At 41.3% G+C, this 18345-nt stretch overlaps 2 protein-coding genes across 3 annotated transcripts in view; both read right to left on the bottom strand.

The window, feature by feature from the left end:
* The window catches only part of lmx1bb (LIM homeobox transcription factor 1, beta b), a 56298-nt gene extending 44994 nt beyond the window's left edge, over positions 1–11304 (bottom strand). Inside the window, exons 1-2 of one of the 2 annotated variants that reach the window (XM_058636795.1) lie at positions 11132–11304; positions 1330–1397 (exon numbers count right to left, since the gene is read on the bottom strand). The gene's annotated coding sequence lies outside the window, so the exon portion shown is untranslated. Of the gene's footprint in view, positions 1–1329; positions 1630–11131 lie in introns of those variants that run through there. The other variant, XM_058636794.1, reaches the window with a different exon arrangement.
* Positions 11305–11641: 337 nt separating this feature from the next.
* mvb12bb (multivesicular body subunit 12Bb) overlaps positions 11642–18345 on the bottom strand; it is a 59879-nt gene continuing 53175 nt past the window's right edge. The window contains exons 10-12 of the mRNA XM_058635734.1: positions 15859–15914; positions 15400–15459; positions 11642–11789 (exon numbers count right to left, since the gene is read on the bottom strand). Of these exons, the coding sequence (XP_058491717.1) occupies positions 11748–11789; positions 15400–15459; positions 15859–15914 (158 nt within the window). The 3' untranslated portion in view covers positions 11642–11747. The remainder of the gene's footprint in view (positions 11790–15399; positions 15460–15858; positions 15915–18345) is intronic.

Genomic DNA, 18345 nt, shown 5'->3' with positions numbered 1-18345 from the left:
TACTCTCTGATACAATACTACATTATGTGGAGAGGAAAGTTGAGGAAATCATTTGAATAATAATAATAACGATGCAAATATGTCAGTGTGTGTGTGTGTGTGTGTTGTTTGTAACATAAACACTGACCTTGTCAGGACCAGTCGTCCTCATGGAGACTAAAACCTGGTCCTAATGAGGCAGAAGCTCATTCCTGAGGAAGTGGCTTGAGTGTGTGGCTAAGATTTGAAACGTGTTACATTTAAGGTAAGGGTATTATCTGGTTGTGGTTAAGGTGAGGGATAATGCTTTGCATAGGCTGTCCAAATTAAGGGAAGTTATTCATATAAGCATTATCCCTTAAAGTTCTTTAAAGAACTTTAAACAAGTGTGTGTGTGTGTGTGTGTGTGTGTGTGTGTGTTACAGCATTCTCTCTCTCTGCTCTTTTGTGTATTGTTTCTGGCTGAAGCTGCTTTCAGCTGATGCACCTGGCGATCAGTGGTGATAACAGCGCTCTGTCTGTCTGTCTGTCTGTCTGTCAGTCTGAGGTGGACAGACACTGCCAGCAGGTCATAAAAGAGCAACAATGGCCCAAAAAAAAAGGACAGTCAGAATAATGGTCATTTTTTTTAATAATGATAATGATTCAGGGATTATTCTGCGGGATTATATCAGATGTAGACGAGCTCGTGTCATCGGCGGATCTGTGATCTGAGGCAATACAAAATACAACGGCCGTTTCTCTAAATATAATATAATATAATAATAGTAAAAACATTTTTTTTAGGACTGATCAGTTCTGTTTTTGTCATAATTTGATAAAGACGTTTACAAATAAATAAATAAACTAAACTGTGCAGTGTTAAATCACAGGAAGAGGCAGATTATCATTCAATAAAATGTAGTAATAATAATAATAATAATATATAATAATGATACAACACAAAACTACACAGCTACAGGTCCAAATAATATCGAAAGGACAGGACACGTGCAGCAGCACCGAGATGTCTTTAAAGGCACGTGGCTGAATATGTCGATTTCTTTTATTTTACAGTTCGTAGATTATATTTGTTGTTTTAAAAATACAAATAAAAGAAAGACTGTGAGTAAATCTCGATAAAAATAAAGATGGAGGTGTGAGACCAACATTCACTGACAGACACTCACGGATTTACAGCATAATAATAATAATAATAACATTACAATAATATTAATAATATAATAACAATAATAATATTACTACTAATAATAATAAATATAAGACAATATTTGACTTTTCTCTGTAAGACAATAACATGATATCCAGATGTTGTAAACATGGTTACAGACAGAGTGAGTGTGTGTGTACCTTCAAACCACAGTCCCGCGCGCGCGTGCTGTTTCTGATGTCCTTTGTGCAGCATCAAGCCTGATGACCTGTAGCCCAATTTAGGGGGGAAAAAAACAGAGCAGAGATTGTTGGCGCTGCCCTCTATCGGCCAGAGACGGAACAGCAGCGCCGGTTGTTTGGTCTGACACAGACGCGTCGGGATTTAAACGACCACACACATTAAAACAAACAAAAAAAAAGTGCACAGAAACTCCACGGAAAATGGATATGATTATATCTTTTTTCGTTAGACACATTTGTTTTTTGTTGAAATGAATCCACACCTGCCACTCATGAAGTCATCCACCTCCGGCTTAACTCTTTTTTTTTCCTCCTCCCTCCTCCTCCTCCTCTTATTTCCACCACTTCTATCAGCGTGAGGTCAATTACCTCCGCCTCACACTAATATTGGATTATCTCCCCACTAAGCAGCATTATGAGCCGAACACTATCAATACTACATAATCAATGCTTTTGAAAAAAACAACAACAACATATAAATAAAGCCTCCCCCTCTCTCTCTCTCCCCCTCCCTCCCTTCCTCCCTTCAGCAGTTATTGGCTGGGTCACGTGAGTGGAAAAGGGACATCAAACATTCATTCAATAAATCAATCCGCCAACTTTGAGCCCGCGGTGTTTTTAATGAGGCCCTCCCTCGCCTTGTGGGAGGCAGCGCGAGGAAAAGGCTGCAGCAGGTGTGCGTCTCCCTCTCACACACACACACACACACACACACACACACACTGCTGCCTAAAGTCAAACAATGTAAAGTAAGTATAAGCAGAACTGTGTCGTCCATCGGAAAGGTAAGATACACCAACTCCTCCTCCTCCTCCTCTTAATGCTCCACTAATGATAGACTTCACCCTCCTGCATCACTGTCTGTGTGTGTGTGTGTGTGTGTGTGTGCTGCTGTTTGTTTAATAATGACTGTGCGGATGTGGAAGGAAACAGAAATAAGGAAGACAAAATGGTGTCGAATTATGAGCGAGAGAAATCAAATGATCTCGCTGTGTATGAATTATAAAGTTAAAAAACTCCTCTTTGTTGATATGAGACCCGGAGAATTAAGAATAAATGACAACACACACACACACACAAACATATATATAATGTTTTTATAAATAATGTTAAATATTGTGTCATTACCTATGTTTAAATTCCTGGTTTATTCTAATTAGAATTAGAAACTTGACTTGATTGTAAATCAGTAAATGACTGACTCCACTCGTGGTTTCATTCAATTAAAATTTCAATCAATCTAACAAATGTAGACGTAAATGTATGGATTTTTTTTCCCTTCATATTCTTTATATCCATTTACGCCTCGCTGTTGTCATTCATTTTTCAAGAGAGAGAGAGAGGGAGAGAGCTGCAGCTGCATGTGTCAGTCAGGCCTCAGGCTGCAGCTTCATCATCACTGCGTCAATGTATGTGTGTGTGTGTGTGTGTGTGTGTGTGTTGGGGGGGAGTATAGAAGTATAATATCCGCCAACGTAAAATCGTTACGCACACGACGTAAATTGTTTGGGAGACAAGAAATGCGCGTATCTAATTTCAATAACCGTTGATTTGTCTGAACTATTTTACAGTCAAACTAAAACGCAGAGGAGTTCCATCTTCTAATGACTTTGTTTTGATAGAAAAGGTTCTCGTGATAATAATAATAATAATGATAATTATATTCATTATTATAAAATCACAAACACACAAAGAAAAAAACAACAGCGGCAAATCCTCTCTGCTCGAGAATGAGAATAAAAAATAATAATGTGGATTTACGGTGAACACGCAAGCACGCGCACTCGCTGATCACGCGTCACGGCACCGACACTCGCGTTATCCACGATCATCATTGCCGAGTCCTCGTGTTTTCTCTGCAGTTTTTTAAAAATTATTATTATTATTATTATTCCTCGTGTGTGAATATTATTGTCACACAGCGTGATTTTTGCTCCACAGGCCCGCGCGCACTTCAACAACTCCCACTCATTTTATCTGATATTTGTCATTTAAAAGAAATGCGTAAATATGAGATAAACGGAGAGATATTTCTATCACACACACACTCCTGTTGTCTGTTCTCCAGCCTTTACGCACGTGCCCCTTCTTACACAGACAAAAACATATGATAGTGCGGGATAATCCCAACTCCCCGAGGATTAAGACAGACTATAATGCAGCACTGTCAACGCGGGGATATAGATTTGTTTATGTTCTGATTTATTGGATTCAGTTTTTTTTATTATTATTATTGTATTTCTTCTCTTCACTGACAAATGTATTGATTGTTTTGACAGATGGGCTGACAGAGGCGCGCGTGACAGGGAGCTGACACCAATGTGAGTCTAAAAAAACTGTTCACCTGGAATGTTATTATCACGGTATAGAATAACACAGCTATACAGTATCTAATGTGTGCATATATATGTATATAATAGGAACAAAAACATGCTGATATTATTAATGTTATTGACTGACAACGAGGATTTAAAGAGAATCATAATGCATGTAATTAACAGTTAAAATCTCCAAAATACTGTATTAGATCTCAACATTATTTAAAAAATAATGTAAAAGTCCAGTGCGTGATAATTATTATACTAAATACACTAATGCATGTAAAAAAAAATTGTAGAAATGACCCGATTGTATGAATTGTTTTTTTCAGCTCCATTTTAAACCACCATGTTTCTACTTGAGCCCACAGAGGACAAACTAAACTAACACACGGTTTGAGTTTCGATGCAAACTGAAACAACAAAAAAAACTACATAGGGAAGAGGGAGGTAAGGGATATTTAGAACATACCAAAGTTCACTAAAAAAACGAAAATAAACAATATATTTTATACATTAAAAAGTGAATAATGCCAATTTTGTGGCAGAAACTGTGAGGACACATGTGAATAATATCAAAACAAGCACATGGAAAACATCATTTTCTGTTTGTTAACTCTACTTTTACATTTTCCTCGGTCACATATTGAGTTCATTATTATTTGTTTTTAAATAAGTCATGTGAAAAAGTAAACTGGCAATTTTTGCTCAGTGTATTTTACATTTAATGCCATTTTCGGGTGGAGAGGGGTAAAAAAAAAATCCTGAAAACATATCATCACTCTTCACTTGACTGAAGCAGAAGCAGAAGCACCTTATCTGATTTATCTGCTCCTCTCCTCCACCGACTCTCAAACAAGCTTAGGTTGATCAAACGCAAAAACCCCCCTCCTGAAAAATAAACATCATCTGAATTACAACAGCACCCCCTGCTGGACCAGTGTACGCAGTACAATTCACTGGCAAACCTAAAAAAAAACCTCACTAACCTAGGAAAACACTCAAAATCTGTCACATCAGGTGAAGAAAAACAGTACTTTTGTATAAAGATAGCAATAATAATAATAATAATATTCTTTCTTATACTTACTTACACATGATAGGTTTTTATTTTCAGAACTCTTCTTCTTACACTCATCTAGATTATGTTTGGATCTCTTTTGTAAATAATTACCTTTACCACATGTAGAGTCCAGTATACACTGCTGATCCAGTGTTGTCTTATTAAATATTACTAATAATAACATGTATTAAAACCTTTTTTCACTACCTATTAATAATACTTTTACTTATACTAGTGTATAATGTGACTTGTATGTGTCGAAAACACATTAGGTTTGACTTTTTTCTCCCTGTTTTTTTGGTTTTTATGATATATTAGTACTTTTATTTGTTATTGTGGTATGTTTTTGTTTTGTAATAATCATTTACTGCAGTTATTAGTCATTCACTCCTGGGTAAATATGTGCACGTTATTTTGTATCATGTAAGATAAAAAAACACATCTTTGAATACGAGCAAAACCCCCTTTAAAAGTATTTCTTTCATCGATTCAAATCCTTTCATTTAATGTTTTAACACATTACTTGTAAAGATGTTTTGCTGAAACATTTTCCAGTCTCTACTGCGTTGATTTAATAAAATGTTTGGTGAAAATCTGATGATTCTCTGAAGGATTATATTCTGAGAATTTTTTTAAAAGGGTTGTGAAAAGTTGGAGAACAGATGGTACACTGTAAAAAAAAACTGTTATTTTTACGGTAAAAAACTGGCAGCTGTGGATGCCAGAATTCGACCGTATTAAATACGGTAGAACTTTTTCTTACATTACGGTAAAAGGATATGAGTACTGCTGATTATATGGTAAAGGTTGGAGGTTTTTCCATATTCTACCATATAAATAACATTGTTTTTAATTGAAAGTAACAATGTTTTATCATATATTTAACGTGAAAATACCGTATAAGTAAAGGTAACATAAAATACTACTTTATTTAACAACCTTGTTTTTACAGTAAAAACTGACAGCTGTGGTTGCCAGAAGTTTTGGCTTTTATAAATATTATGGTATTTTTACGTAATTAACACAATGGTTTAATAAGTTTAAACAGTAAGAAAATATATTCTTTACAAAAAAAAACCCACAAAAGATACAGGTTTGGCATATTTCCGTAACTAATAAGGTGCAATTATTTAACAGTAGACTAATGTAATTTTTACAGGAAAAAATATGCAAAAATGACTGTTTCGGCAACTATATATATTTGCGGTATTTCACTGTTACAAAACTGTAATAAACTCTTTTTAAATTTATGGTCTTTTTCTGTCATGGTTTGACAGTTTTTCACTGTAAAATCTACGGACATTTTTTACAGTAACAAACGCTTTTTTGACTCTGTGATGTGGGGGAATCTCCCTGTTTCGGGTTCAGTTTTTTAACTTCGCTCACAGGCCACGGACACGCGAGTCTTCACGTGAGCCTGAGCTGTATTCACACATGAGGAACAACTTACTGCGTCGGTTCATTTGAATAAAAAACGAAAACCACTGTCTCCGAATGTCTACACGCAACACAATGCTTAATTTTTTAGAAAAATAAACTTCATGTGCATGTAAGAAGCTGGTATTATATCCTCCTGTCAGTGGGATACGTGGCATTTGTTGTTGTCGCAGCTCATTGTCACCTTTTATCAGACGATCATGTCCTTCAGTGGATTTGTCTTTGGGGGGGGGGGGAGGAAAACCCAAAACAACCTTTCCTCCGAAGAAGGAGTTGGAGCAGCGGGAGGCGAGGAGCATGATTTTAGGATGTGTGCCATTAACAACAAACATCGGCTCCTCCGCTACTCGCTCCTCATGTGGAATGTATAAGTTCTGTCTCTGCTAAATAAATTTCATGTGCTCGCATACTTTGTGGCCACGGCAGAGGGACGAACATTCGAATGGGAGCTATTTATCTGTCCGAGTTTACGTAGATACGCGGGAATTGAACGCCTTTGTTTTGGTTGGCCCTTTCTTGAGAATCGGTTGAATCTCTGAACGTTCTCCACAAACATCCTTGCAATAAAGAGGAAGTGTGGCTGCTGAGGCAAAAATCCCGATAATCAAACATCTGTATGTGTGATTTTCTGTCTCAATCAAACTGCGTGTGCACATGCATGAGTGTGTCATTAATAGGCTGCACTTCAGAGGGGAAAAAAGGTAGAAATCCACCCAGATGTTGTGCAGCTGGGTGGATCTGGTAGTGAGGAACGAGACAGCATCTGTCACATGCGAACATTTCTAATCTGTCCTGAACATTAGGCAGAGAGCACTAAAAGCCCATCACTGGCCGCATGTGCTGCTCGGTTCACAATGTGCTCGCCGCAGGCTCTGGGCTTTGGCTCCGAGACGCTCACGACTACACGAGAACAAAAGGGGAAAATATCCATCACGCTGTGCAGCGGAGATACAAATGTAAACGGCACAATTCCACTATTGTCTTCTCAACTTTTCCCCCTTTTGAGTCGAACATGGCCGATAAAGGTTTGGAAAAGGAAAACAAAGGATAACAGACTAGCTGAAGTTATTAGGGCAGAGAGCCCGAGGCTAAAGACCGAGGCTTTGAACTAGAGGTCCAGCAGAGCTTAGTGAGGTCACGATGTGTCAGGCACCAAGCAGAACTAACTTCACATGCCCGAGACAAACGTGTCTTCAAAGAAAGTTTCCTTCCACTCTTACTGCCGTGCATTTTGACAAATTTAAAGACGTTTGTTTAGAGGACATCGTCTCAAAACAAACCAAATCACTTCCCTTTCTTTATTGTTATTCGTGCTGTTGCTTGGCCACGATCCTTCCTGGAAAAGTATTAACTTCCCACGGTGGCTATTCTGCTGTATCTCTGCGCTACAACTCAGAGTTTGCATGAATGGCTGCGTTAGAACGCGTCTGTGGGAATCACTCCGAGCTGACCCTGATGGTCCCCGAGATATTTCCCCTCGCTGGGTTCATTTGCCTAGTTACCAGTCGGTCAACCTCGTGCCCTGTGAACTGACCATGTCCTCCCTCTGCGGTTTGAAAGGAAAAGAAACCCGATCCTCCGGGGGACCGCTCCAACTAACAAGAAAACTGCTGGCCCGAATCTCTAAGAAGTGCCGTGTTTTCCCACTGGACCACTTTCAGCTTAATAAACATCTTAACTAGCCGGAGGTCCCATGGGAGCTGCTGGGAAATCCTCTGGGCAGCCAGAGCTCAGGAGCTGGGGCCTTTATTGCATCCAGGTGGCTGTTAGGAAAACGCTGGTCAGCCATAAATGTCCAATAAAATGCAAGTGGCACCTTCAAGGGTGGACAGGGTCAGTGCACCTGTCTGTGGACGAACGCTCCACTCACCCCTGCCTCCCCCCCTCCCCCCAACATGTCCGATGAGTTTGATGTCATATGTCGCGCTGCCACCGTGTTTTTAACCCGTCTACTGGAGGAGTCGAGTCGTCAGGACTCGTGTAATGAGGCTAAACAAATACAAAGGTACATGGAGACTGACCTGCTGACACACAAATGAAAGATGCATTGTCAGCACCACAACAACAACAACAACAGTCGCACACTCACAGACTAAACTGTGCCATCGCTTCCCGTTTGTTTTTTAACAACTACTTCACACGCACGTGACCCGGCGGCGGCACGGGACCCGAGTTCATGAGTCCGGTCTGGTCGCTGTCCACAGGGAGACCTAATTGTCCCGCAGGTTGCACAGAGACCTGGATGGTGTATTGGGCCTTTGATCTGACTTGAAAGGAGCTAATTGATTTCTGTGTTACAGGCAGTGTTGAATGGGAGGAGGGAGGGAGGGGAGGGGGGAGGAGATGCTTGCTGGTCATTTCACAACATGTGCAGAAAAATCTGAGAGAGAGAGGGAGGGAGGGAGGGTATGAAGAGAGAGATCACCTCACACCCGACTCCATACTTGCTCAATTACAATAATTTGACTCACATGGGCTGGACGTTGTGGCAGAGAGAGAGAGAGAGAGGGAGGAGGAGCTCGAGCTGCCGTGTGGGGGATGGGAGGGGGAGTGATCTCTGCTCTGGGATATCGCTCATCTTACCTCAAGCTAAGGTACAGAAAGACAAATATAGAGTGCGGCTCCCCTCGGACTGCAGTGCACGGGGCTTGTTAAGGTGCCGGTGTGGAGAAGACCGCATGTCTAACCACACCGAGGCAGAGCAGACTCACTGCCGGCACTTGGTCTCTGTTTCACAGGGGGAAAAAAGCCAAACTGCATTTATTGATTCATTCAAATCATTTCCTTTATCAAAAAAAAGTACTGGCTTCAAGAAATCACATTTGGAAACTGCGGCTAGAATCTGGCAATACCCCAAAATAGTCTATTTTTTCCCTGTTTAGTGAGAGGAGTGTAAGGAGGAGAGAACCTGCTGCCAACTAGTGGCTGGAGGCTTAAATGCAACAGAAAACCACTATAAAAGACAAATACAGCGATGGAAACACAACGTCCCAAAATGAGTGTGCTCGCAGCTCTGCGTCTTCTGTTCCTGTGATTTGTTGCTTCACCTGCCCGAGAGTCCAGCTCTGGTCTGGACCTGCTTTGACAGGCCTTCACTCCCTCACCTCTCTCCCGTCTCTGGTCACCCCAGCTCGGGGGGGAGGAAACGGGGCTGTCAGAGGGAGAGTGGTCGGCTAAGCCCGTCTTAACACAGCACCTCAAACCACCTCATAAATACAGGCTTCCTCTTCTAATTTCCAAGCAGCCCATCCACCTCTGTCTACATGCTTACACACTGCTCCATGTCATGCGGCGGGGTGTGAGTTTAAAAATGACCACGGGACATCTGGCCGACCTACAGAGGGTGGGGCTTTGATGTGCGGCTCTGCAGTTCAGCTTGACTTCGGCAGAGCCCCAAATCCTCCGAGCAGCGTCTCGGCAGTGAGTGAGTGAGAGTAAGGAAGTTTAAAGAGATGCCTGGAAACAGATTCGCCATATGTGTGAGGATTAGAGGAAACGGCCTTTAGTTACGCCACTATCACTGCAACATTTTAATTTTCAAATGTGGTCTTCGGAAAGTCATTTTCCGTGTCATTAAGTGGAGTGGAAAAGGAAAAGTGAAACCATGTGAGGCAGCCGGGTTGTTTACAGGGGTTTCATGAGGCAGCTGCGGTTAAATTCACTAACGTTTAACTGCTCTGTGATCACCATCAACACAACAACTCGCCACTAATGATCCGTCTGACTCTGATGTCAGACTCCTGTCCATCTCCGATGCTGTATACACCGACACCTTCAATATTACTAACATATAACATAATAAAAATCTATGTGGGCAAAGATTCAAGGCACATTTTTTTCATTTTCTATATATATATATGTATATATATATGCATATATATATACATATATGCATATATATATGTATGTATATATATATATATATACACATACACATATATACATATGATATAATTATTGTGAACAATACAGCGTTCCATGTCAAATCAATCACTTTTACTTTGAAATTCAGTGAAATATCATGAATATGAATATTTATTGTATTATAATGTTAAGGTCATATTGTCCACCCACTACTGAACTCTCTAGTCCGGCCCCACCTTGACCAGACTAGTCATTTGTCATTTGAGTTTTACACCCTCATTCAAAACGATCTAAATGATCACCGGTGACTTTATCAGGTACCGAATGCTCAAAATATCTAATCGGCCAATCACAGAGGAGCAACTGAGTTCATCACGGCACGTCGACATGGCCAAGACGTCCCGCTGGAATTCAAACCGAGCATTAAAATGGAGAAGAAAGGTCATTGAGTGTAACAATTGTCCAAAAAAAAAGAAAATATTCAGTGAGTAGTGATCTTTCCTGCCACTTTATTAGGTATAGTGTGTTCCTAATGAAGTGGCAGGTGAATGGATTTAACAGAAGATTTGTTTCCCCCCTCCCTCCATCATTATTGATGATCTTTTAATAATAGAATATAATGCAACAGAAATGAAAGTGAAAAACATCATATGTATAAAGAATAAAACTGACCCCCGACCTCCTCCACCTGTATTACAGATACAAAATATAGTACTAAATATGAGTGTTAGCCAACAGTGAGCAATATTTTTTATTATACTATCATATGAATCAAACTTTTAAATGTATTTAATGTATAATTATAAATATGAGCATGAGTTATTTCAATTGTGAATTGTGTATCATAACAAACGCCTTTATTGTGAAATTCTGTGTAATATCATCATAAATATTATTATGACTGGCTCATTGACCCCCAGGTTGTTTGAGTTTGACACCCCTGCTATAAGGAGAGATATTTATTAATATTTAAAGTTGTTTGGCATGTTTGGCTCCTATAGACCACATATGGAACAGTGTGTGTGTGTGTGTGTGTCTGTCACTCTGTGCTCTGGGGCGTCAATGACATGAGTGTCACCTTTACGGAGGAGCGTGAGAGCGGGTTTCCCTCTGCAGAGAATTCCTCAGACCGGATTTCCACGGCACAACAAAAGGAGTTACAACGCAAACAAGCGCTCCTCAACAGCTGTCGTCTGCTGTGTGCTTCATTAAACACCTGTGAATACCAGAAGCCGTTAGGAATTTTGGTGAGGAATAAAAAAAAAAGAAATACAAATTTGCACCTTTTGCAGAAGCCATAACCAAACTGAGCGGATTTAACGAGAGCGTCGCTCACCCATTAATGAGGATTTAATACTAATTACAGCAGCAAAACGTGCAAATGACTCTGACATTTGTGATTAGCCGCAAATGAAATAGGCTGAGTGAGAAGATGTGTCGACGTGTGAAGTGTAAACTCTTGCAAAAACCTGGTGGCAGATTGTTGTCGTTGCAACAGAAAATTCAGGTCAACACATAAAATATACCAAGATTATCTCTCCAGGAAGTCTGAACCTTTTCTGCTCTCTCTCTTTTTTCTGTATAAATAATACAGAATAATAAAATCACTTGTATTGTTGGTGTGTTCATTCTTTTAAAAGTGATCCCTTCAGTGGTCAGTGGTTGTGTCTCACGTCGACAGTCGTGCAGGAACGTTACAGCGCGATGCTCAGCTCTGTGATGAAGTTGTAGTGAAACTGCAGGAAAAACAAGGAGATGGAGGAAAACGGAGCGTCAATCAAAAACTGCATTAAAGACAACAGTGCAATTCAATTCACACGCATGCGATTTTTGAACAATTATCCGACTCCTTTCTCACATCTGCAGCAGTTGAACCGTAGAACGAGAACTTATCGGCTTAATCTTATCCACACTATTGGAAAACCACGAGCTTTAAATCAGCCAGAGTGCAACAGAGTGATTTGGGGTCATATCCGTCCTAGGATTTAGGAAACATGACGAAACACTGCCCCCCTGTGGGCTTATACGGACATGACTCTTTAAACAGCAACAGGGCTTTTGAACTGTCTAGTCATAATATGTTACACAGTAAAAAAAATCTGCTATATTAAACATTATAAACCATGACTTTAACTCACATCCCAATCAAAGATGAAACCAGCGGCATTACTAATGTCATTTGATTCCACCAACTCTATTCCTTGAACATGTTTTTCAGGCAAGGAGGTCTAGACCTTCTACTCGCTTTTTGTTCTTTTATGACTTGCTGCTTTATACATATTTTACATAATGTTTGTACTTGTATTTAATCTGGAGTGGATATTAAGCTGTTTCTGTTTATAACTTGGTTATAATGTTTATAAATGTTAAACGCACTGTTGTTGACAAAACCCTGAATAAAAAATAATAAGTTATATATAGGTTCATCTCATTTTTAACACCACTGTGTGCCATTGAACAGCTGCTGATGTCTGCATGTGTTTTCGTTTTATTCATTAGTTTTGTCTATGGGAATGTTTTGGTTTTTTTTTAGGATGCAGTGAGCTGAGCTGTTGCAGACATCGTGCTCGACCCTCGCTCCACGTTAAGTGCCAGAAATCTGTTTTGACTTATTTTCTCTTTTTTTTTTTGCACAAATCCAGTTAGAAATGGAGATGACGCCATTTTGGGTCAAAGGTATAGCTATTTTTTTTGTGTGACCCAAACTCCTGTGCCTGTAGGCCCTGAATGTAACCGATTCGTTCATTGTTCATTATATAACTTCTGTGCTTCGGCCAGTTACAGTTACAAAAGCCACACAGTGAGGGCTACAAGTCCTCCCAGATAACAGCAACGCTTCCAAATATGTGTCCATTCACATTAAATGAGATACAAAGTTCCAGAACATCATTTAAAAGGAATAAAACATAAAACACAACGTAGTTCTCTGCAATACACAGGAATGACAGTTGCATTACCACGGCACAACACTAGGGGATGCTGTATGACCACTGAAATAAGTTTCCAAGCAGGAGCCAGAATGTCCGGGTTCTCTCCATCAGAAAAAACAAAACAAAAAACGCCTTCCCCTGATTTTCACCTGCTAGAGGAGGAAGCCTCAAGTTTACCCAAAACCTGTCACATATCACAAGTCTGTTAGTTGTGAAGAAACTCAGCCCCCCCACCACCACCACCACCACACCAAAATTCAGACTCAACATCTGGCACAGTAAATAAATAATCCTGTGTGTACACGTGTGTGTGTGTGTGTGTGTGGATGATGGATGGGGGAATGGGGTGTTATCAGGGAGAGCATGTATCAATGTCTGCCAGTTTTACACACAGGCTGACAGGACAGTGACACACTGGAACATGGGCGGCAGTCACCCAGACGAGCCGAGCTTCATTTCCTGTCCCTGCTCCACTGCCAAAAATATGTGACATGTTGTCTTCATTAATTCCACCTCCATTTGGAGCGCTCACACCTCTCACATAGCCCCGAACACCACTGTCCTTCCACACACACACACACACACACACCTGCAACTGCCTACAAACACCGAAAACCAATCATACATAGGTGCTAATGAAAATCTTGTCATGTGTGCACACAGCCCCGGCACACGCTCCCTCTGAAAATCATTAACCAGCCGCCGACAACAGTTTTCAGCAGAGCAAACTACATAAAGATGTCACTTTAAATCGCTTACTAATTAACACTTAAAAAGACACAAATTAGATATGCGTGGCTAAAAGCAATTATAATTTCCGCAAGTTTTGCGAGTCATTTGGGAAATGAAAAGAATGCCTAATTGCTGGAACCAACATCATCCGAGACATGACTTAAGTGACGCCTGCTAGGAAACGGCCTTATCTACAACTGTGGGCTGTGATTGCGACGGGTTTTCCCCGACAATGACGCGCACGCGTGTAGAATTCAACGGTAAAAGTGCACCGCTCTCGTGAACTGTGTATGTACTTGAATGGGCTTCAGACATGAGAGGAAATCATATTCTCTGCAGGAGGGTGTGCTGGGCGTGGACAGTGACCTCTTCTGGACAACAGAGAGAAACATTTACTCAACATTTGATCCACTCCAACACTAATTCTCTTTCCTGAGCCACTTTTAAAGCTCCGACACTATAGTGCATGACAAAAACAAGCACAACTAATAGCATCACTTTATAAAGAAGAAATACCTAGAACTCTATATCCTTGCTCTGCAGATACCATTGTGGGATAATAATAAGAGAAGAGAAGTAAAAATAACACAATGGTGAGGGATGTTTCCACTTGGAAACTAATTATCAAGCTAAGCTGTGACTTCATCCTCATCAGCCTGGCCCCGCCATTAATCTTGTGCTGTCGTCCACTTCACTAAATCCTATGTGTTACACTATCTCACATTTACTTCATCAGCTCCAGCGCGGCTGTAATTAATGATTTCTCATGCCCTTCCCTTCCCTTCCCTTCCCCAGCTCAGCTCACCATGTGTCCTCCTGCTAATCACACTCTCTGAGAAGAAAAGGGGAGAGGGAGAGAGCGGGAGAGAGGAAGGAGGGGAGAAGACAAGAGCATATAGGATGAGCAGCCAGCCTGTCTCTCCACCCTGGACACACACACACACACACATACACGCCATTAATACCTGCGCTGACAATGAGCTTCATTCAGATGACCATATGACAAGATGGCGACTGTGTGATTTGGATAGTATGTGACAGAAGACAGAGGCAGAGTGCAGAACAGACACCCGGTTTGATGAGGGAGTGTTTGCTCTGTAACACATCTCAAACCCAACAGCACCTGTTCTTTTTACAGTGGTCTGTCACTTCCTGGCAGTTCTGATACCAAGATACCGTGCTAATGAGAGAGAAGGGGGGTTGTCACTCTCTTTAAAGCATGCACGTGCACACACACGCGCACGCACACACACTTTTTCCCTCTTGCTCTCACAAACACACGGGCTCTAAAGAAGGAGCGGCACATAGATGATTTTCTCCCAACTAATGCCTGCAGGGTACGGTGTTTTCATCATTTGCCTCGACGACGTGGTCTGTAAAAAGTTAAACGTGAAGTTAAACAGATAAAGCGCCTCAAGATGTGCGGGGCGCAACCAGCGAGATGCTAGATTGAGCCGTTTCGGAGAAGAATCGGGGGATAAAAGTCAAGTGTTTTGGAAGCGAAGATGACACTTTTAAGAGAGAATGGGCTGCCTCGGCGTCGCCATGCTTTCGTTTTATTCAATTGGGGGCTTCGTGGAGCCAACAGGGCCTCGCTGTCTCAGACACTTAATTACAACTCCAAGACCGTTTGCTTTGCATTCTGGGCCAGCGGCGTCAGCCGAGCACTGCAGCCTCTACTCACTTCCTCCTCGATCTCTGCCAGGGATTTGATCGTAATGCCCATTAAATTGACTTGCTGTATCTGAAATCAAAAAGCAGGGAGAACAGGAGGGAGAAGAGGGGGGGGAACAAAAAAAAAACACACAAGAAACATGGCGGTTAGGCTCATGGCTAAGTAAGCATGCTTAAAATCTTTAATCCTCTCCCTCTCTATGTCAGTACAAACGGGGCTATAGTGACAACTGCCGCCAGCCAGCCAAATGGACTGCATTGAGCCAGCTCTGCCTGACTGCCCGCATTCATCACTCAGTCTGAGGGAAAGGAAACTAAAGTAGGGAGGAAAGGGAGACTTCTGTGCAAAGAATATAAAGGAAAAAGCAGGAAAAGGATACTGTAGCATATACTGTGTAACTAACTTAATATGATTATAACACAGAGGTCATCGTGCATTTCTTATTAGTTTCGTCAAAAGAATATGTACCTGCTTGGCGTCGCCGTGAAACTTCTCGGAGACCGCAAAGGGCACGTCGTCGAGAGCTGCGGAAACACCAGGAAACACAAGTTTAAGGTCGACTTTTGAAAAAAAAAAAAAAAAATCGCCGACTATCTCCAAAGAGTAAACGTGGTATTATAAAACAGCAAAGCGATCAGCGTCTCCTGTCGTACCCCCGCAGACAAGATGAAAAGCTTTATTATTATTATTATTGTTATTATTTCCTGCTGTATTTCAGCACCTCCACTCTCTCCTCCAACATCCCTCTTCCACTTTAATTACTCTCGATTATTCCTGATTCTGTCGTGTCTGAGGGATGTTCACCTCCCAAAACAAAGACCCGCTCGCACGAGGCACAGGAAAGTGGAAAGAAGAGAGACAAAAACATTCGCCAGATATCAAATTTGCATGAAAATAAGCCACACTGTTCAGCCGGCGGAAAAAGCGGAATGAAATGAGGACTTGCCAAGAGCGTGGTGGTATAATTAGCATTTGACCAAACAAACGAGCTTCAACAGAGCTATAATTAAGCAGGCCTGTAATTAAGTGTATGCCCTTTATCATAATGATCGTGGTTAAAATGGTGTGATGGCTGCCAGTTGATTATTAATGGTGTAACCCTGAACTGCACGCATCCTGCACTGGAATCAAGGTGTCATGACTGTCAGGCTAGAGAGCAGCCCTTTGTTTATAAAATACATTTGGGTCCAAATTAACACAGGGTGACACGGGACACAAAGCCGCCCGTTTTTCAGACTGAAGGGAAAACTGCAGCTGTTCAGCTTCATTTAAAAGAAAAAACAACAAAAAAACCACACACACACATACAAAAAACCTCCCAAATCTAAAAGCACAAAACTTCTTCTGCTGCCGTTGGCTCCGACAGGAACCCCAACTATCAAGAGGCCAAGCATCCAACTGGTGTTTCTTTATGCGCCGTTTGTCAGACTGCTGGCACAGGAACAGGAACTCATAAATGTTAGCCAGAGCTGTTCAAGAGTCATCGTTTTCGGAGCCGACAGTCCTTTTGGTCTTTCCTGTTCACAGCAATATTTTAAAGTATAAAATTCCACAAACATCCCTCACTTTGACACTTAGGTGACTTGGCTTTCCTCTCCTGGTTATTGCACGGATCCACGCTTTGGCACTTTCCACACGAGTGCAGCACAATGTGAGCTTTGTAATCACAGCATGAACCTCAGAGACCTCATGACCATAAGAAAGCTTATTTAGTTGTGTGGGTTTTTTTCCAGTCAATTCTTACTGTAAAAATCCAGCACTGACAGGAGTCCACAGGGGTCAATGGTCACATAATAACGATATAATAGCCACGGACAGGTTGATGTTACAGGGGCTGAACGTACTGCAAGTCCCCGAAAACAGACACGTGTGGCAGGTTTATGACAGTGGTGAGTGGGCGTCCTTCAACTTTTCTGTTGAAGTCTGGGTTGAATTGGGAGCCGGACGGGAGAAAGCGCAGAAAATCACATCTTTTAGATTCGTTTAGACCTGTTTTATGGGCCGGTGTGCGCAATGGAGGAAGGACTGATGTTATGATCTATTAGTTCATTGGCATTAAAAAAAAATTAATAATCTCACATATAGCCCCTTTAAGCCTGGCACATGGCACATGGTGCTTATTTACCATGTGCCATTTAAGCTGCCAGTAACATCTGTAAAATCTGGACGTCTGTCCCAATTTGTATGGCAACCCGTCCAACGGCTAATGTCTGCATCAGCGCAGCAGTGGTGGATGTATTTTGCTTTTTTTCCCCGTTTACCAAATGATGTTTGGGTGACGGCCACGTTTCGGCTGGACATGTGGAGGCAAGGACGCCGAGGCGTGAATCTTTCAGTATCGACACGATTCAATTCCTCGGGTCGCGATACGATTAAAGATGGATTAAAAAACGGATTCAGTACATAGAGTTGCTAATTTGAGTGCCTCCTCTGCTGTTAGGTAGCTGTTATATTTGGAAAAAGGCAACACAAACACAAGTAAATGCAAGTGCATTTCTCTAAGATACACTTGAACAAGTACCCTGGGTAAGTTAGGGTATGACATACTGCGGCTCAATTGTAATCATAATTTTCTACTGTACTATAAAGGCACAGGTATTTTGAAATAAAACAGGCTCTGCCAATCAAAACTGAAGATTTTCGGAAGTTTTAAATCACAGTTTTTACAGAAAATGAATTTTCTGACACCTCTACAAGGAAATTGGCCAAACATGATGGCTTGTTATAGTTCTAAAAAAGAAAGGAGTGAATAAACACTGCATTACTGTGTCGCTGGGAGCACCAGCACCAGGAGGAGGTAGGCGCAGGGTATACATTTTAATCAACAGTCGGCCGCGAGAAGCTGAGATTGCAGCTGCTGATGGATCTGCATGGCGTGGACAGATGAACGCGCAGAGTTGAAGGCCAGAGAGTTTCTTTATTGCTCAAGGTTTACATTTAAAACCAGATCTCACA

The sequence above is a fragment of the Solea solea genome, chromosome 8 (genome assembly GCF_958295425.1).
Source record: "Solea solea chromosome 8, fSolSol10.1, whole genome shotgun sequence".
Classification (NCBI taxonomy): Eukaryota; Metazoa; Chordata; class Actinopteri; order Pleuronectiformes; family Soleidae; genus Solea; species Solea solea.
This window is presented reverse-complemented; position numbering and strand designations above follow the sequence as displayed.